The sequence below is a fragment of the Meriones unguiculatus genome, chromosome 3, assembly GCF_030254825.1.
Source record: "Meriones unguiculatus strain TT.TT164.6M chromosome 3, Bangor_MerUng_6.1, whole genome shotgun sequence".
Classification (NCBI taxonomy): Eukaryota; Metazoa; Chordata; class Mammalia; order Rodentia; family Muridae; genus Meriones; species Meriones unguiculatus.
The window spans coordinates 137,942,670-137,964,206 of record NC_083351.1 but is presented as its reverse complement, the minus strand read 5'-3'; the positions used below and the strand labels follow the sequence as shown (position 1 = coordinate 137,964,206).

General features: G+C 46.0%; 1 protein-coding gene across 5 annotated transcripts in view; it reads right to left on the bottom strand.

Annotated features, from left to right (window-relative positions):
* Epc1 (enhancer of polycomb homolog 1) overlaps positions 1 to 21,537 on the bottom strand; it is an 81,100-nt gene that overhangs the window by 27,560 nt on the left and 32,003 nt on the right. For all 5 annotated transcript variants that reach the window (XM_021654858.2, XM_060380628.1, XM_060380629.1 and 2 more), the window contains exon 2: positions 919 to 1,078. In XM_021654858.2, the coding sequence (XP_021510533.1) occupies positions 919 to 1,078 (160 nt within the window). The remainder of the gene's footprint in view (positions 1 to 918; positions 1,079 to 21,537) is intronic.

Here is a 21,537-nt window from a genome sequence, read left to right as displayed (position 1 = left end):
CAGATGTTAGTCAGCACAATCTAAACCCGACTTCTTCTTCACTCATCTTGTATGACGCTTACTGAGAAATTGGCTTTAATTGGTTCTTGAGTCACTACCTCGTTAATGGTTGGCTTACCTTTCCAACTGTTTGTTTTTAAAAGTTGCCAACAACCTGCGGCTAGGTAAGGAAAGTCACGGTAATAATGCAGGACATCCCATCGTAAACCTGTAAGCTCTCAGTTCATCAGCACCAAGTGGGTCTTTTGAGCAATCATTTCTAGTTCACCATCAAGTAAAATGACTCAATTTCAAAACAGAACACTGACACTTAAAACACTAGCAGCTTGTAGCACAGGTCCGAGGCTGGCTAACTACACGAAAGAGCTTGGGCTTGTTATCTGTTATCACCAGTAAAATGTAGCTGCCTTCACACCACAACACATCAAAGATAAAGGTATTTGTGACAGAGAATGCCTCACGTACCCCGTACCCTTCCCAGGAAAAGCCGACTCCTGACTCAAAAGTCACGTTCTTGAGGCTGTTCCAAACAGAGTGACATGTGTTTCCACTGTGAGGCCTATTAAGATCCTACTTGTCTGAATGAGCCTACGGTGGAACTACAGAACTGTTCAGACAAATGCCACCTGCTTAGAAGGCACTTATCTCAAATACCATTTTTTTTTGACACAGGATCCACGATGACCTCAGACTCACAGTGCAGCTGAGGATGACTGGAATTCCTGATCCTTCTATACATTAGACTGCATACGTTAGAGTGACAGGTGTGTACCGCTGTGCCCAGTTTATGCAACACAGGGCTTTGTGGCATACTCAGCAAGACTCACAAACACCATGCTGAAGTAGAAGACAGGCCCTGCTAACCCAGGCCACGGTGGCAAGTTGCCCCGGAAGAGGGAGCACCCACAGAGCACTCACCCTGCAGGTGGATGAGCTGCTTTGGCATCCGGAACTCCCCAGGGTACACGGACTCATAGTAAGCGATGTTACTCTCCGCCTCGGGGACTGGAATCACCATATTATCCCGCTTCTCGCCGTACACCTGCTGTGCAGAGATAGCCCGCTGGAGATGGTGCTCCTAAAAACACGAAAGCACAAAGTGTAAGCTTAGGATGCAGTCATCAGAATGTCCAGCCACACAGAAGTTTCTGCTCACTTTTTCAAATGGAGGAATTCTGGGAGACCCAACAGCACAGCCGGCCTAACATTTTTTTTGATACAGGGACTCATTATGTAGACCAAGGTGGTCTCAAATTCCCAAAGATCTATCTGATTCTGCCTCTGAGGGTCAGGACCAAAGAATATGTAAGAACACTTTAAGCAGAGATATCATTTCCTCAAAAGGTAATGTTTGCCAGAGACGAGAATCCGACTAACAGCGTAAAAGCTTAGTTTGCAGATGACACCTGAAGACAGTAATTTTTTTTAATTTAATTTTTATTTGTTTACATTTAGAAATATACAGGATAGGTATCAACTAGGAGGAAAATCACCATCAAAATGCCAATGCCATTTTGCCACAGGAGGAATGGGAAAATGGAACGAATGAGAATGAGAAGAAGCATTCAGCCCACCTCCCGGTGGCCGGGTTACACAATGCCAGCATTCAGATGTCTGATTGGTTATGCACTAACTTTCAACTGAAGAGAACCAAGACTTGTTTAGTGTAAGAACTTCTGCATTAAGCGATCGCAGCAACTTTAGTATTTTCTTTTAGGCACTGAGTGAAACTCTTGAATGCAACTAACCAACTATGTTTTACCAGTAAGCCATTCTGGGCTAGGGGGCATGAGTTTAACGCAGAACTGGCAAACGGGGCAGGGATAACTACGTTTCTGGCTTTTAGTCTACCTGCCACTGTTAAGGTGACAGCCGAGGGAGGCACAAAGAGCACAGGCGGTTACACTTCAGTGAGAATCTCGACGGTCTTTTGCGACCTACATGTAGAGTCTAATACTAATGTGAACGAGACTGTGCTGGTTGAGGCACTTACACGCGCATGTAAGTCACCAATACAGGCGGTCCTAGAGCAGTGCCATACTGCTGTTAGAACCCACACACTCTGGAACTGACAGCCAGCAACGTGCTTCACCTGGGAGACAGACCTGACTGGTTCTCACACACAGTCACGCCCACAGCAGCTGTCCCAATCACGTGCCGCCAGCATCAGGTTTCCAAAAGAGAACAGATTCTAGGAAAGTCGGTAAATCTTTGGAAAAGCGCCATCGCTTCTGTAGATCCAGGACAAAGCTTTCTCTCAGGCTGAGGACAGCAGACTGCAGGAGGCCAGTCCTGAAGAAGACAGCGCTGTCCCAGGCTCCAGGAAAGCACCGCGTGGCACCACGTGGGTGACAAAGTGCTGAAGGGACCGCAAGGGCTCCCCACACCGCACTGAGTGGAATCTAGAGCTCAGGTTAGAATGGCCCAGCAGGATGTCATCTGCTTGGTGACATTTTGGAAGGTGAAGGGAGGCAGGACTGCAGTGGTGACTCCAGTCCCAGATGTTGACTTTATCTGTGATTGGGGACAGTGTCCCACGGCTCTGCGCCGTCCTTCTCTACCCACGTCACCTCTCCACTCCTAAAGGCACAGCCGGAAGCCTGCCTGTGCACCTGGGGAGCTACCTCAGAGCCCCCAAAGCATGCTTTCACCACAGATTTGGAGCACTTGGTCCTTCTAGCTCAGACTAAGCGAGGAGGGTGGAGGAGGAGCCTGCACAGTGCCACGAATACCATTATTTACGGATGTAAGCCTGAGTCCAATTCCTCCACCTTACACACAAGGACTCCACGGACCCACTGCTCAGTTATGGCTGTCAACTGCAGCGTCAGAGGCTGTGACAGACAGCACCACACCACACCACTAACCCTTGGTGCTCCACAGACACCAGCACCCACTTCTCCATTTACACCCAGCCCCACATACTGAGAGCGCCGCACACAGTGTAGGCCAGAGATTTTCATCTGGAGCGAGCGACTGGAGCAGAAACCCCTGTGAAAACTGCTTGGCTGGCAGAAATGACAGAGTGAGCCTGAAGTACTTACTCTCCCTCCAAGTCTTCAAGCGCTGGACAGAGGCATGGCTGCAGGTGTCTTCTGGACTACAGGAATGCGCATTATTTCTGCCTGTGACTGGCACTACTTCAGAAACCAGGATGGAAACCAGAGCTCAACTTACCACACATAAACAGCAGACTATGCGTAAGAAACATTGTATGGTTCAAATTTCCTGTTCACATGGCTCTATGAACTTAAAGCCTCCTTCACGTGACCTATAAAGATCCTTCCACCGACAGGCAGGAATTATTATCTTCCTCATAAAGAACACACTCAAAAGCCCAATCCTTTGTTCCAAATACTCTGAATTTCCAAAGTCCTTTCTGGACATATAGTAAGAATGGGGATGGAAGCTCATGTCCTGGACTCAGGCTGCTTGGATTAGAGCCAACTCCAACATTCAACAGTTTGTGATTCCTGGCAAGTCTTCCAGGCAGTTGGAGCTGAGGGGTGGGGGAGGGGGAGCGGGAGCACAAGACAGTGCCTTTACAGAATTGGTTAGAATGTAAGTAAGATAAATGCGAGGCTGAAAGTCTTAGTGTTAACAGGTGTGCAAAATATGCTTTGGTTTAGTTATTTACCAGAGCTTACCAGAAAGCTCTCTCACACACACAAATTCCCACGTGAAAACCATTCTAGCTTCATGAAGAAGCTCATTAAGAATGCAAATATTCTCCCAGACACTTTCTACACAACAGAGTCTAACGACATGCTTTGGGTCACTTGATACATGCTGGAGAACATTCTACATGGACACTATTCGCTTCAATAGACACTCTAGGCTTCATTGTACAAGTCAAGTTCACGATCATTTTACAATACAAACTGATGGCAGATGACAAACGTGGGAACACTGTGAATGCACAAACTTTCTCCTTAAACGGTTCAAAACAAATCATCACCTTGTGCTATGCACAGGTATTTTTTGGACCTGGGACAGCAACTACAGACAACTGCAATGTGTTCAAGTGCTCTCCACATCTATCAACATTCCCTAGGGCAATGCGACTCAGGACCCCGGCCCTTCTGATCGGAGACAGAGTCTCACCATGTAGCCCAGGATGAACTCAAACTCAGAGGCTCTGCTCCTGCCTCAGCCTTCTAAGTACTAGTTTCAAACACATGCTGTCACCTGGCTCACTATCTCTTCAAACGCACATACACCACAAAACTTCAGTCATCTCATATTTATTATTTTCTTTACAAGTTATTGGAAAGCTCCCTTAACTGTTGCTTTGCTCAGCTCTGAAAGGGCTGCTTCCTTTTTTACATTAAAGAAATGAGTCTCGTGGAATAATCTTACAAACTTCTGCTATAGTTTTATCTCCCTTTTTATGTATAGAAAGTTCTAGAACTCAAACTTACAGGCCACTTTACAGTTTGTCACACTTGATCTCAGAGAAGGTGCACAGGTAAAAACTATGAGGCATAAACAAATACTTTCCTACCTGGCATTTGTGAGCCCTGAACAGGATTCCTAAGACTTCCAAACAGATAAGGTGGACGGGTGCCCAGAGAAGGAGAGATGGAAGACAAGCAAGCAAAACAAAATGGCCAGCGAGACATCATGAACGGGCAGTTGCCGGGAACGTCTTTCAGCTCACTCAGTGCTTGAAAATCTTCATAAATTCTCCTTTTAAACAACTGGGATGTAGCTCAGCGTGGAACACATGCCCAACACACACAATTCTCCAGGACCACAAAACAAACAGGATACCCCCCACCCCCGGGGCCTTAGAGACTGCAGTGCATTTGCTGTTGGTCTCCTCCAGCAGAGTATGGGGGCCATGAATGTAGGGGTGTTTTCTGCTTTGTCTGCCTCTAGGCAGAGAATCAGACCTAGCACACTATAAACACTCAGTAAACATTAAAAATTGCACTAGTTATTTAAGGTCCACAGATGACTCTGGTTTCAAACAGACTTCATAAAAAACCAAGATAATTTCATAAAAGCAAACAAACATATTTTGCTTTGAAAATTCAATGCTCAAGAGAATGGCTTAAAAAATTATTGAAGGATGGTGTTGCAGGATATGATAAAGCAATTTAACATTTAAATTTTTCCAAAAGAAATAAACAGAAGTTAAGATTTTCCACTAAACTCAAAATATAGTTCTGAAATTCTATTTCTAGATTTTAAAATTATAAAAGCAGTTTTCTTACTTTAAATTATGAAGTATTTGCTGCTGTAATACTAAAAGTGGGCACCAGGCATGTTCAGGTGGCCTGAGAGTCTGTGGCCAAGGAAGGATGTTTTACAGCATTGCTGGAAGACTCTAGCTCCCAACCCAATGGAGAAGCAGTTCTCATTCGACCAACAGGAAGTCTGGCCAGAATGAACAGCTCAGCAAGAGCACCTCCTGGTAGCCATCTCACCTCTTATCAACACTGTGTGGTCTGTGGCCAGGAACTCCCCTTTGTTTCTGAGACCTGCAGAAACTGGGAAGACACCTTACAGGCTAAGCCGCTGGAATATCCGAGCCCACCAACACAGCCATCTTCAGTCAGAGAATTCACTGCTTTCTCACTGCACTGGCTTTTGTTGTCCTTCTTCCCAAAACATCTTGTCTTTTGACTTAACTGCAGATGGTTTCTTTACAAAACAACCAGGGCTGAAATTCCTAACACGTTCAAAAGCAAAAAAGCTTCATCTCATCCCTTCCCCCCTTAGCCGTGGGCTGTTCACACTTCGCGTTTCAAGTCCTGCAGCTCAGGGTGAAGCTCAGCAGCAGGAGGACAAGAGTCAAACTTACTTTTCGGAAAGTCACGATCTAATCAGAACAAGTCCAAAGCCACTTTCCTTCCTTTTCTGGTTAGAAACTGTCCCCAACTCTTTCTATGATGGTGGCAAGCCTACATTTTGATTTCTGCTTACATTTCCAAAGAGGACCAGACCAACCTCTGTCTGGCCATGTACACTCGCCCTCCGTTCTCTCTTGACTTTATCCCATGATCCTGCCTCACGCAGGCAGGCCTGAGGCCACTGTCAGATGTCACTCCTCCCCACACCCTTCCCCCAGCTCCAAACTGGCCCAACTCTTAGAGGTTGTCTTGTCCGCTCTGTCCAGAAGCTGTTCAGTATTTCCCACCTCAAAGGTAGAGCTGTGAGCCAGCAGACACACTGTGCCCTCCTGTTGTGCAGTGGTTTTTCTGGGACAGCATGAAATGTGTCCACGCCTCTGTTGCTTGGGGTGTGTATGTTACCCGCCCTTCCAGCCCAGTCCAGCACTTCCCACCCAGATCTGGTCAGCATCGCACACAGGAGTTCTAGCAAGGCCAGATGTGAGACTCCCTGTCTTTAAGCCGCTCACACCCCTCCAGTTTACACTGCACCTGTTTTTTTGGAGGTCTGCCACCATTTTCATGCAGCACCATTACAGAGAAACAGGCAGAGGTAATTTTAACCTCCTGACAGAGCATCGGAGAGAAGTTTGAGGCCAGCCAGGGCAATACTAACTAGTCTAGCATCATATTCACCTCAGCGAGGCAGAATCAGAAGAGCTCCCAATAATGAACTGATGCCCCCAAACCTCCTATGCCACACGAGGCACGGCAGGGCAGGTGCGGGCCGCGCGACCCCTGTACCTGGGATGTGGAACAGGAAGAGCAAAAGTTTAAGGCCAGCCCTTGCCAGAGAGATCCTGCCTCTGCGACGGACACACACACACACACAGCCAATGCTAAACCTCCCCTCAAAAAACCAAACAAAACCCAAACAAACCAAACAAAGGACAGAAATACTTAAGAGTAAAGAGCCAGGATGTAATAAATGGTCTGTCAAGATAAAGGAGAAGGCTCAAGGAAAGAGGGTAGCAGAGAAAACAAGAGCGCAAATGGAACAAATGTAAAGCAGTTACATCTGGGTTCACGGTAGAGTTCTCTGTAGTATTCCTTGCGCGGTACACACGTGTGTGTGTAAGCATGTGTACCCACATGCGCTCCTGTGGCAGGTTTCCATGTTACTCCCACCTTGTTCATGTGAGACAAGGCTTCTCACTGAGCATGGATCCTATAGGCACGGCTACACTGGCTGGCCGGCAAGCTCTGGGATCCTCTTGCCTCTGCACTCTCAGCGCTGTGTTAAAATGTGGGCTGTAAGCCCCAGGTCTCCCTCCCCACCTCCTCAGCTGGGCTACAAGCACTCACACCCTGGTGGCCCTTCCCTTTTCATGTGGGCTCGCTGAAGGTAGCCCTCCAGCCACTTTACTGCTGAGCTATCTCCTCAGCCTCTGCACCAGTCCTCTTCTTACAACAGTCATTGTTAAAAGAGCAAAAAGCCAAAACCGAAACAAAGAAGCCAAGCAGACTCATAGTAGGAATGGCTCTCTCTCTCTCTCCTCTCCATTGGGCTCTGTGTCACACAGCTACACAGCTTACAAGGGCAGACAGCACTGGAGCACAAAGACAGGAGGCGGTTTTAAACAGGGTTGACAAGGTAAGTTGCTTAGTCATGGAACACATTTGTTGCACTGACCCACCTAGAATAAGTGGCCACCTGGAGTTCTGGAGGGGGTGATTCTAAACCTCTACACGGTCTCTGACTAGTTAGTTCTGAGGCACTGTCCAGGCAGGACCCTGCACACCAACAATCTCAGCAAATGCAGTCTGGGAGGAAGGATGGAGAGTCCTCACAGGTGCCACATTCTGCCCCTGACGCCCAGCCTGTAAGCACTTCCTATGTCTTCCTTATTTATGTGACCATTATTAGTGTTTCATGAGGCCCAACTCACAGGAGTAAATGTATAAGCTTCAAAACAACTATAATGCTAAGCTGTGGTATGATAAAATCATTCTCTTCCACAACAGAATCACCTATTTTGGGAAACTCTTACAGTTCCACGTACTGCTAAATTTAAAATGAGCAATTTTCTATGAAGTCCACCTCTTTATTTTTACCTTTTAAAGGGGGGGGGGGGCTCTATTTTGACTGTAGATACTCCAAGGTTGGCCCACATTCTATGGAAAAAGATAACAGGCTGGCAAACCACACCTGGGGTTTGCACACACCCCTGGAGCACAGCCTCAGCCTTGGTGGGTCACTGAGAACTGCCTATGGCTGCTTTTGCCCCACAGCAGAGCCGAGCAATTTCTGAAGAGTGGAAAGCCTGCCAAGGCAAGTATCCACTGTCCAATCCTTCACAAGCAATTTCCAGACCTTTGACACACGCCCGTGTAAATGTTGACATGCAGTGGTCAGTAACAGCAAGACCTCCTATTACTCGGAGAAATGACAGAAGAGCAAAACATAGCTTACTAGGTACAGGGTATGTCTTCAGAGGACACACCACATACTCCATCGTTGCTTCCAGGGCTGGTACCGCGCACAGCCACTTTACAGAAGGCACTGCTCAGGAAGCTTATGTCACCTGCCCACAGCGGGAGGGGGGGGACCTGGACTGTGGTCTTCTCTTTCTCCCTCATGGCTGAGTTCAGGTTGGCTGCCACTGTTACAGCTTTGAGCAGCTGAAGGTGTAACAGCCACAGGATCAGCAAAAGCTCCAGTGTCTTGGGAAAGCAGTGGATTCCCTCCTTCATTCACCTGCCGCCCATCAGCATGCACCTGTACTTCCTGCTGACTCCATTCTGCAAGCCCTGAACACAGGGAAGGTGACGTGACTTCAGCAAGCACTGTCAAATCTCACCGAGTCTAAAACCAAAATTAACGGCCACCAGTCCACGCAGCCTTCTCCCCACACTCAGCATCACCGTCACGTGCTGATAATGTGGCCGGTGTGCTGGGGTGGCACGTCAGCAGGAGTGGCTGCCCCCATGGCTGCTCACTCTTCCCTCTGAGGCAGTCTTTCACGGACAGCAGAGCGCAGACTGAGCTAGACTGGCTGTGAGGTCTGGAATCTGTCTCCAGCTCCCATGCACACCAGTGTCATCACGGTGGCTTTTACACGAGGGCCGGGGATGTGAGCTAACCCTCATGCGTGTACAGCGCGCCCTTTACCTACTGAGCTATCTCGAAGGCCATGATTTATTATTATGGAATGTACTCAGGAATAGGAATTTCCCTACAGGAAGAGAATTGGCTTTTAGTTAAAAGGAAATTGTGAAGGAGTTCACTTGCCTTTAGAATTAAGTAGAAAATCAATTTTTACTGTTATAAAAGAAACAAATTATTCACCATTCAGAGAGAAGACTTGTGTGAGGAACAAATTTGGTGGAAACAAAGGGTCAAATTTGATTACGTGTGACGTATAATGAGTAAGTTTATCGTGTGTTCTCTCCTGGTGAATGTTACAGACAGGACCGGCTACTGTCCCATCTGCTCTCTCCCGTGTGTGAGCCAGCTGAGAGTAAATGTGCACAGATGCCGGACGCGGCCACCTAAGGAAACCGGGGCAGTGTAACATGGCCTGGATGAAAAAGTGACAGTTCTGCAGAGTTACTATTTTTTTCAGACTGAAACTAAAAATAACTGTCCATAATTTTCTTCCTTAATGACACCCAGTTCCTTGGCTTCCGCAAAATCTTGTTCTTCCAGAGTCCCCCGGGATGCGTGAACAGCGGCATCTTCCCACGGCAGCTGGTTTAACAGGTCTGGCCATCTCAGAAATCCCGTGTTCTTCATTTGCTCAAAGTTACTGAACCTTTATTGACCCTAACTGAACACAGAAGAAATACGTGATGATTTCACATTGCTAGTTAGCTTAGTATGTGGCACAAGCAGCTGTCTGTTTTTAGTGGCATATGAAAATCAGTTCTGACTCTACTAGAGCTTTTCAACAGTCAAGAGGAAGGCATGTGAAAGGCAACATAAGAAAGTGGACTCAACTCCAGCGTGCCCTCTTCTAATTCTGAATTGTGTTCTTTAACCCTCGGCCTCTCACGTGTCTGTGTGTGCACGTGAACGTGTGAGCATGTGGGGCCAGAGCAAGGTGTCCAGTGTCTTCCAACACTTTCTGCCTTAGCCCTCAACAGAAGCTGCCAACTGGCTAGGCTAGCCGGCCAGCAGGTCCCAGCCTCGGCCCCTACAACATGGGTTACAGGCTGTGCAGTCATGCCGGCTTAACAATATAATCAGGTATTTCCCATTATAAGGGCAAAAGTGCACTGGAAGATAAGAGACCCAGCACTTCAAAATCAATTTAATGTCTGTTTTCTTACTGGGTAAGGGCTGAAAATACTACCTAACTCTAAGAATTCTAAGAAGCTGTGCCTACAAAGCCTTGCTGCTGCACATTATTCTAGTGGTCAAATTATAATACAGAATGAAGTATTTGTAGAAATGCTTACTGTAACTATAAATATAGCACACAAGGCCTTAGGTTCAATCCCCAAAACCCTCCCAAACAAACAATAAAACAAAACTCAGCAACATCTACATTTTTGAGGAAAGACTTATTCTCGTTCACTGTTCCCACTTAATTTTTACTGGCCCACTGTTACCTCTGACGAGCATCAGATCCACTGACACACTAAGAATGCTACACACACCGAAAAGCACACAGACTCTGGTTCTTCTCAAACAGTGAGGGCTCTACACACTTTGGAACACAAAAGGAAAAAGTCACATGGGATTTTGTTCTCATGGCTACCAATCAAAATCACCACTGCAATTAATTTCAAACACTACTTACGTCACACACAACGGAGGTGAAAACTTTCTAACTTTGCATGCAACCTGAAATAAATCGAGTCAACTCTTTCCACGAAAACAGACAAAAATGAATTAACAACCTTAATATGGGGAGGAAGGGAAAACTTTTTTTTTTTTAAGAATTTTAAACTTCAACATAACTGCAGCGACTCCAGGCCTGACCTAACTCATTACATCACCCCTTTATTTACACGCACAGCCACAGACAGCATATTTCTTCTTGTAAAAGTCTCTGGTTCGTATAGAAAGTAAATACAGCTCAGACAGCATTTAAGACAGACCTCTTCTTTCAAAGATGTTGAGTAAACCATGCTAAATTTTGGAACCTAGAAATTTCATTAAATTTGTTGAGAATGATAGGCTAGTTCTACTTTTTAAAACAACAGAAAAGTAGCCACAATCTCATTCCAGAGACACAAACTGTAACAGACAGTGCCAAACAGTTTTTTTTTTTACTTCTTAAAGTCTATAAATGGTAAGTTAACACATCAATAATAGATGCTGGCAGAGGGGTGGTGTTAAAACATCTGTTCAATTAGGGAGTTTGTTCAGTCTATAAATTTTAATCACAAAACAGCTTCTAAGCAAGAAAATGGTATTCTCTATTTTAAAACCTAATCAAACCATGGCCAGAATGCAAACCGTCTTTTCAACAGAAGGAAGGCTAGATTACTAATTGTGAAGAGCTATAAAACACAGCCATCTTAAGAGACACCTCTACTGCCAGGCATGGGGCACATGCCTTTAGTCCCAGCACTTGGGAGGCAGAGGCAGGCCAGTTCTAGAAATCCCAGTTCTAGTTCAAGGCCAGCCTGCTCTACAAAGCAAGTTCCAGAACAGCTAAGGCCCCTCAGAGGAACCCTGTGTTGAAAACCAAACCAAACCAAAACAAAAAAGATGCACCTCCAATCTGTTCACAAAGGTTCGCTGAGCTGGGCGTGGTGGTGTACACCGTTAAACCTCAGCGAGTGGAAGTCACCCTGGTTGACACAGAACTTCCAGAACAGATAAGGACACACAGAGAGACCCTGTCTCAAAATAAGATAAACAAAAGGCTCTCTGAGTACAGGAGGACAGTCAGCAGACTGCCCCAAATGCAAGGCACTGTCAGATACATTTTATCTTGTCCAGCCAGTAAAACAGGGACAGCCCAGCCGCTTCTAGGAGGACTAAACTTTCTCAGGAATTCTCAGTCAAAGCGACACCCCGTCTGGAACAGATTTTATAAAGCACTCTTTCCAGCGTGACCACACTTGAAATGACCATTACTGCAGCAGCCTGGGTCCCGGTTCAGCTGTGGTGATCCAAAATGGGACAAGAGCAAAGGTGCCCTTCTGAGATTATTGTAGCCCGGGATGTCGGGGCAGTTAGCACAGACATCCCAGGACTGACCTACACCTGTCCTAACAACAAATGGGGTGGGCGGGGTGCTGAAAACAAAATCTGAAGCAACGATTAAAACCAAAATAGACGCCATGGACTTGAAAGCCAGGAAGTGAGAAAACGACAATACATAACATGGTGAAAATTGCTTATAACAGCCAGGCAAAGGGAGGCAGAGACAGGCAAATCTTTTTGAGTTTGATCTACTTTTTGAGTCCAGGACAGCCGAGGCTACACAGAGAAACCCTGTCTCGAATAAAAAAGAAAAAAATAATCAAAAAACAAACAAAGAAAAAAAAATCACTTATAACAACTTGAAAAGACCAACACTGTACTTTAACTAAACCTGCAGATGCAGGGAATTTTAAAAAAAGTAAAAAAACAAGTGTATTGGTTGTTCTGTTTGCCATTACACAAAAAGGAAGACAGACAGACAGGCAGACACAGGCATGCACACGCGTGCGCGTGCACACACACAGGAGAGGTACAATGGCAGATAAACAAAGCCATCGGGAACAGTTTTTAGAAGACACATCTGGACAAGAACACTGGCTGGCACACTTAGCAGAAGGAAACACAGTGGAAGTCAACCATGAGGCAGCGAAGCACAAAGCTGAAGTGCCAACAAATAAGTGAACAGATGTCAAGAGGCCTGCTGTCTCTGCCTGGCCGAAGGAGGAGTTCTCTAAGCTAGAGCATCGTCAGCCCAGGCTGAGAAAAACGAAAGCAAAGGGGAACCTCTCCAGGTCAACACGAAGGGCATAGCGGGTACAGAGCAGGTGCCTCCCAGCACGGGTGGGCTGGAGCCCGAAGAACACGCATGGCCTGTGGATTTGTGCAGCACTCCCTCTCCTCATGTGGGGTGTTTATTGTCCTGCTTCTGTCATCCCGACTGACCTCTCAGGGAGAGAGGGAGGAGAGGAGAGGAAGGTAACAGTTTCCATTCCTACGGAGAGCAAGAGGCACCACATCCAGACCTTGGCAACCTACAGAAAGAATACATCTGTCATCTGGAAATCCAGACTCGGCGTCTTTTGTGGCCATAACTGGGACGTTCAGGTAAGTTATATGTTGTAGAGAAGTTCCTTCTCCAAAAGGGAGCTAAATCTTGGATTAGTCAAAGGGGAAGATCTGTTAGTAGTGCTATCTCCCAAATATTTACGCCTCTTTAAGACTTAACTATTGGCTGCTCTATGACCAGAGCATTTAACAGCTGACCATACACTCATCTTGCCAAGCTGTTCCTTTCACTAAGGTCACTTTTGGGATTGAGGCCACTCTGCTAGCCTGCACCCCAGAGTGAGGTTACAAAGAACAGATGCCACGTCAACCAAGCCAATGCAGTGATTTATAGAACTGTTGCAAAGGGAGCAGGATGGGGAAAGGTTCTCTTCTTCCAGCTTGGCCTTCCCTCTTCCTACGATTGAAGTCAGAGCCACACCCATGGACCTCTATTGTAAGTGACAAGCATGTGGTGATGCAGCCTAATGGTTAAGAAACTTGCCCCTTCACAGCAATCCCATGGTAAAACCACTGTCTTGCCATAATTCTAAAGTGCCTTCGGATAGACTGGCTAGAAGTGTGCAAATAAATTAACCAACCTAGCCACAAACATTAAAAGCCAATGCTAATGGTGCTTGGGGCTCAGAATCTTTCTGTAAAAGACTATTAACCAACTTCATAAAACAGAAGCTTCAGCAGCGATTGCTACAACTTCTCACAACAGACAACTAAGGAAGTGACCTCGCTGGGACCCGAAGGATCCTGCGGGATCAGTGAGTTTTCAGTAGGGGAGAGGAGAATGGGAATAAACAAGTGCTGATCTTGCTGCTGAAGGGAACTGAAGGCTCCAGAAGAAGTGAAAGCAACACACCAGGTGACACAGAGCCCACAGCATCTGTCCTGGTCCGCCTTTCTACTGTGAGGAAACACTAGAACCAAGAGCAAGCTGGGGAGGAAAGGGTCTCCACCTCACAGTCCCTCACCAGAGGAGTCAGTACAGGACCTCAGACAGGGCGGGAGCCTGGAGGCAGGAGCTGATGCAGAGGCATGAGGTTGCTGCTCATTGGCCTGCTCCTAGGACTTGTTCAGTCTGATTTTTTCTTTAACCCAGGACCACAGTCCAAGGATGGTCCCATGTACAGTGTGGTCTGGGCCCTCACCCATTAAGACAATGCTTTGTAGCTAGCTAGATATTATGGAGGCATTTTCTCAATTGAGGTTCCTCCTTTCAGAGATCTCTAGCTTTGTGTCAAGCTGACATAAAACTAGACAGCACAGCTCCACACACCCCTTCAAAAACAGTTTTTTTTTTCTTTTCCAACCTTCAAAGAACTGATTTATAAATACCAAAGAAGGAGCAACTGGAATTTTGGGAGGCTCAGCTAGGAACTAAATCTGCATGAGACACAGTCCCCTAAACTAGGAAAGGAACATAGCAATGCCAACAACATCATTAAAATAAAAAAAGTATTTGTATAATTTGTATGTTGTGTGCGTGTGCGCATGGTTGTGCATGTGGATGCCATAAGACAACTCTGTGAAGTCCAGTGTCTCCTTCCAATTTTGCATGGGTTCTGGGGATTGCCCTCAGGCCATCAGGCATTTGTGGCAAGTGCTTTTACTTGCTCTAACATTAAAACATTTACAAAATTACTTTAGACTCAGGGCATTCTCAGTGTTTGTCAGCCAGCTGCACTTATCCATTGAAATTCTTAATGTCTGCCCAGACTTCCCTCTCCCAGGGACTCAGCACATCTGAGCATGTAAACTGCATAAAGGGGCAACTAACACCAGTCCATTTAGCTGGATAAGAGAGAGACAGAATTCATGTAAAGACATCTCTAATAAGGCCTAGCAATTCTTTAATAAAATTGGGTATGGTGCCATGTGCCTGCAATTCTAGCACTTAGGAGGCCGAGACCAAAGACTTCACAGCCAGCCTGGGCTAGTCAGAGCCTGTTTACAAACAACAACAACAAGCTACAGGAAAAACACACCAAGAAACATGTATTTATGGACTTGATTCTTTAATGTTTCCTGGTACACAGAAGAAAAAAATTCTACTGTTCTATTTTATTGCAAATATATTACAAGGAAAACTTCACAAAAGGGAGAGCATTCTATGGAACCCTGAGGTGAGCATGTCACTGCCACAGGAGATGGGACTGCAGAGAGAAGGGAGAATCTGCCATCAACCTTCACTTTCTGACCTGAGATAGAAACTACTGCAGAAAAGTCTTAAGTCAAGACAAAGAATCAAATTTGAGAATACATGCTTTATTCTATTTCTCTTTGCTTCAAACGGTAAACAAGATGACCTTTCAGGAACTTTTGAGTCGGCTCATTTTCATTACACCTGAGTGGCGACCTAACTGCTGCAAACTTTTTTGGGAACTTAAACTTAATGGGAACTTAAAAAGTCTCCTCACACGGTCTAATTTATCAAATGAATTTTAAGCCTCACGAGGCTTAAAATGTTCGCAGATACCACAGTATTAAGCTGACACATAGCACGGAACTTCACAGAGCACACTTCAGCAAGGCTTACGACACTCTCAGGCTTACTGTTTTGGTTCACTGCAATTTCTAATGTCCTTTATTTAACCCGTATCTTCAACTCTACGTCTAAATTAGTCTTACTCCCAAAACACAAATGCTGAGTGTCATTTAAGATATGCCTAAGTTTTCCCAGAACTATTTTTCTCCCTTCTGAGACAGAATTTCTCTGTATTATAGCCTTCGGCTGACCCAGAACTCACATTGTAGACCAGGCTGGCCTCTGCCTGCCAAGTGCTGGGTTTAAAGGCGCGCACCACCATAACTGGCTACCAGAACTATTTAAACAGTTCAAGAAACATGTTACCTTATATTAAGTTTTATATATTAAGTTTTTATATTTGATGCTTTCTGCCATCAAAGGGTTTAGAAAGGTAAGCAACTATTTATGTGACTTTGCTCTCTAGTGTTCAGGAGCTATGACATTTAGAAACTGTGAGACAGTTTTCACTTAAGCTGAGAGCAAAAAGGGTTTAGTGAGATGACTGGGAAGGGGGACATTACTGTCCAGTGGGTAGAGGGCCTGTGGAGGCTAGCCTTCAAGACTAACCTGAGACACAACTGCTTCTTGTTGTTCAAAATCCTGGCTGATATGAGTAGCAAAGCAAAAGTGACCCTACGCCACTTACAGGATTAGGTAGCCAAAGACAGCTTTGGTGTGCTCTTAAGTCTCTCTCCTGGGTCCTATGCTGAGTTAGTTGTACAAGTAGCCAGTGGAGGCCTGGGTGATGATGAAGGGCCAGAACAGGAGTCTGGGAGCAGTCTGCAAATAATCAGTGTTGGCAACCCTGAAAGACTTTTGTGAACTGAGTCAGAACTGCCAGGAAAGTGACCCCCGAGCCCTCTCAAATGATGAGATTATAAATGTTTGATGTTTTAAGCTGCTAAATTTGGGGCAGTTGCATGGTAACAGATAAAAGTAAATGATTCTTGCTGCCCTAACAAATAACTAAATACCAACCAGGCGCACTATCGCTCGCCTGTGATCCTAGCACTCTGGGAGGCAGAGGCAGGAGGATTGCTGTGAGGTCAGCTTTGTCTAAAAAGTAAAAACAAAACCAACCAAAACAACCCTCCCCCTCCCCCCCAAAACAAAACAAAACAAAACAAAAAAAAAAAACAAACAAAAAAACCCAAAGCTCACTAAATCCCAGAATAGCTTTGGCACTGGCCCACTGATTAAGCTGTGCAGACGTGGGCACGAAACAAAGGCATACACCTCAAGCAAGGGCAGAGATCTTACTCTCTTGCCTTTACACATGGGAGAAGTAGAAGATTTACCTAGTGAACTGGGTTAGAACTAGGGAGACTTCCTGAACCAAAGCTAGAATTTTTTCTGTTATACGTAATAATAAACAGGAACATGTGAATCACGGGCTCTTAAAACAAGAACCAGGCTGATGGTTTTGAAAAAACTACAGCACCTCCTTATAAATAGAGCAAACATTTGGAAATGGATGCTAAGCTCCACCCCACCCCCAACAAACCAAAACCAAAACCAAAACCAAAACCAAAACCAAAACCAAAAAACCACCTCAGGTGCTGCCGGAAACCCTGGTCCAAATGGCCCACGGAGTTCCATCTTTCTTTGACAGGGCCTTAGTCGGGATTAGGCCCGATACCCTGGCACCACAGCTGCGGGCTGAGGCCACACAGGCAGGTCTCGCCTGGTTGTGTAAAATCTCAGCGCTCAGCAGCATCAGAAGGGTTGAGCGGTAGCAGCTCTCTAAAGGGAAGATGCAGAAGCTTACTCTTGGAAGGCAGGCGTTAGGTGCCGATGGCGCACACCTCGGCACCAGCGCTTGGCTGACAGAAGCACGGACAGGAGTCCAAGGCCATCCCAGACCACAGCCAGTTCATGGTGAGCCTACGCTAACGGACACCTTCTCAAGTCAAACCAAACAAGTAATCTATACAAATGGTTTCAACTAGTAAAACTCAATATAATTTGAAGAAGACTCAAAAAGTTTTTAAAAAAGTATCATACATGTAGAAACACTGTCTTTTGAACTGCAAGAGACAAGAGATAGTGGGAATCAGAGACCCTTAGAAGCTAAATGTTGGCAGAAAGCAAGCCATGGGACTTGGTTGAACACGTGGCTCACTAGTATATGTTGCAGGAGGCAGGTAACAATCGACTTCTTTATTTCCAGCTCTCTAGGTCAAGAGTTATGCTCACGAAACTGAAGCCGGGAGCTCTATCCGGCAACTGTCCGCCGTACTGGCACTGACTCTACTCACGCTGCAGTGGGGTGAGCCTTGGGCGCTTTGGGCGGGGACGCATCAGAATAATCTGCAGATGGAAGTTTGTGAAGCCCCCAGCGATGTCTCTCGGTCCCAGCCAAACCTTCTTACTTTCTGCCTAGGTAGCTCCATGACCACAAGCTTAGTAACAGTAGATACAGTCTGAAATCAGATCCTGAGAGTATGGCTGTTCTCCAACACTTTCACTTCGGGGGAAGCGAGGTGCCATGTTGAAAGGACAGCTACTCTAAGGCTCCAGGCCAGCAGCACGAAGACAAACCACTTCTAGATCTCCATCACTCGGTCTCAGAAAGTAGTGGTTTACGCTGCCAAACCCGGGAGCCGTCTGTTCTAGAAAGCGCTGGTACAGGTTCAAAGGGCTTCTTCCCTTAGGCCCTCCCTCTCTCGGAAGCTCTTTCTCTACCGGCAAACAAAGTGACAAACACACCAACAGAAAAGGACGGCAGCTATAGCAAAGGAGCAGAGTGAAGGTGACAAGCAGGGCACCAGTCAGAGGTTCTGAGATTTAATGCATCAAGCCACATACTTACGTCTAAGGCAAAGAGCCCCTCTCTCCTCAACCTTTCAGACAACTAGTAACTCTTTCATAATGCACTTATGCACCTAAGACACCCCAGGGGACACTGAGCACAGCAGGAAAACAATTTATCTGAATGGACTTTCTTGTCCAGTGAGCAGTGCTTCTGAACACACTATGTCACACTAAGTCATAAATACAACCAGACTTGTAAAAAACCAAAACCCAATATTAAAGCACTATACAAGCAATAATCCTCTTTGTGATTTAAAGCTGTGACATTTTAAACCTACTGAACAGTTCTGTACTTCAAGGATGAAAACCAAAAGAAGTGAACATGATCTTGAGACCTTACACAGAAGTACTACAATGAAGTGATGATAATGCCTGCAGAGGGTATGAGCAAATCCCAAACCTGTATACTAACAGCACTTTACATACTAGCTGCATTCCTGGAAAAGGCAGCTATCTTAAAACTAGACACACACACAGCAAAAAGGAGCTCACAGAGAATCACAGAACACAATAATTCACATGACATTTTGTCTGCTGGAGTGGTCTGTGGGGCTATTTCTGTACTGTGAGATGCATGAAGGCCACCTCCGAATAACTGCAACAATATCCCAGTAACTGTGACAGCTGAAAAGTAGCCTTCAGAACTTGTAGAAAGACCCCAAGTAGGAAAATAGTTAAATCCGCTAAGAAACAATGTAGAGCGTGAAGGAGAGGTCTCAAGACATTCCACCACCCATAAAGTCCGCTTCTGAGTACCGAAACAGCCACGCCACACAAAACCTCTCGTGCAAGATTTTATGAGACACGGTGGTGCACATCTGTAATCAACTCTCAGGAGGCAGTGGCAACAGGATCGCTGCACATCTGAGGCCAGACAGTCTACACAGCAAGACCCATGCCTCCTCTCAGAAGCACACTTGGCAACTGTGCATGAGGTGTGATGGCCACCTCTCCAGGTTCAAGGCTCTGAGAGCATATGCCCAGTGGAGCCACCCACCCTTCCTCAGGCTCCCAGCCCGACTGTAGCAGGCCACTTACAACTCTAGTGGGGCTGGATAAACCATTATTGCAGACTAGAGAGACAGGGTGACTCTGGTTCATCCTGTGTTCTAATCTCAACAGCAGCTGCTGTGACCGAGCCTTCCGCTTTCCCTGACGTCTCCAGCTGTCTCCAGTGTCCCCATCAGTGCTCATGTGGCTGTCCTTTTCCTGTCACACTCACCTTCATTTCCACAGCTAACCCACACCATGCTCTTTGGCCGTTGTCCTAGAGCTGCCATATGCTTTGGTCAGCCAGAGCTCACTGCCTTCCTAACGCCACGGCCTGCTATCGTTCTTAAAGAGTGTCCACTCCTACAATCACGCAACACCATGACTCTCACAGCATCTCTACCCCAGAGAGCCTGCTCTCACCAACAGTCGGATCTCTAGAGTCTAAACTCTGGCATCCTGTTCTTTACTCTCCTGACCTGGCTCCTTTCCCCTGGTTACGCACTCCTATGCTTGACACAGTCCGCTTCCATGCAGCCTTCATTCCAGAAGCCCCAGTTATTCTCTGCTATTCATTAGCTCCCTCTTCCTTTGCTTACGTGGTTAGAGCCCATGGCTCAGCATCACAACCTGCTTTACAAGCACTTGTGCTTTCATCATTCCTCACATCCTCTTCTGTACTTTCCAGGCAAACTTCAACCTCAGACAAACCCTACTGCCTACATTTTGTGCCAAAACCAACACTCACAAACTTTGCCTTCCAGCAGAGCCATCACTCTAGCACCTCTCCCGGAAGCCACCTTCCCTTACACCCAGGGCCCTCTTCACAAGTGACACCTCATTCCATGTCACGAGAAACAGATTAGGGTGGCCTCATCCTCATCACCAACTCTACTAACTAAGCTTCCAGAGCAGCAGCCTGCCTGCCTTCCATAAAAGAGGGGGTACTCCTTCTCTAAGTAGTAACCGTTGCCCCATCAAACACATCCTAGAGAGTTCGAGAAGACAGGCTCACCTCTTTAAATGAAGCCACTGTGACCTAACTGGAGTAATTGCTGTTATTCATACCTTTAAGTGCCTCTATCATGAGATGACTGAAAGAGCCACATTTTTCTGCTCTTTGAAAAAATTTTTTTCAAAATTTTTTTTCCTTTTTTCTGATTTTTTTATTTTTCTTTCTTAGGGCCTTGCTATGTAGCCTTTCCTGGCCTTGAACATGTTACATAGTCCATGCTGATCTCAAACTCAAAGTGATCCTCCTGCCTCAGCTTCAGTTGTTAAAAATTACAGGTGTGCCTCACCAAGCCGAGCCACATCCTGGTGATTTGAGCTGAATGGCAAATGGTGAGTTTTATGGTGCAGGATATCTGAGCTAGCTTCCAACAGTGTGGTCTGTTCCAGAACACAGCTGTTTTAACCTCAGGTTCACCTGAGCCTCGTGTTCATCTTTGCAAGCCCAGAACGTTCACTTAGAACAAGACTGGTGATCAGTCTCCAGAACACTTTTCTAGACTGGTGTCCTTTGTGCCCAGGTTGGGTAACACTCCTGCCCTGTGTTTTTAGAACTGTCCTTCCTCCCACAGAATTGAATGTTCCTCGTCAGCTTAGGCCAGCTTCAGGAAAGCTCAACAGTGATGTGCAGTCTTTGTACATCACTCAAACTCTGAATGAATTCTGTCTCTTCACACTGCAAACAGAATCCTCAAAGCAATCTGAGGCTTTCTTCATCTCCTTTGCCTCAGGAGTTAGGACTTTGTAACACATTTTTAGAAATCATCTGCAGAGCTGCCAGTTTCTACCCTGATTTTTTTCTGCCTTTCATAGCAAAGGTATTTATTATTCCAAAGCATCTCCTGTACTTGCTATGTTCCCCCTTACCTAACAATAAACATTCCTTTCTATCGCGTCAGTGGAACAAGCTGACAGCACAAAGCCAACCATGTAAACTTTCCCACAGTCTTGCTGGCCGCTCGAACAGTCCTTCCTGAGTCGCAGGCCATAACTTCAAATACCAACCATATGCTAAAGTCTATTAACGAAGTGGTGCTATTAGTTACAATTTCTGTTGCTTTCACAAAACGAGAGAAAGGCAACCCAAGAATGGAAAGGCTCATTTTTGCCTCACAGTTTAAGGGGACATAGACCAT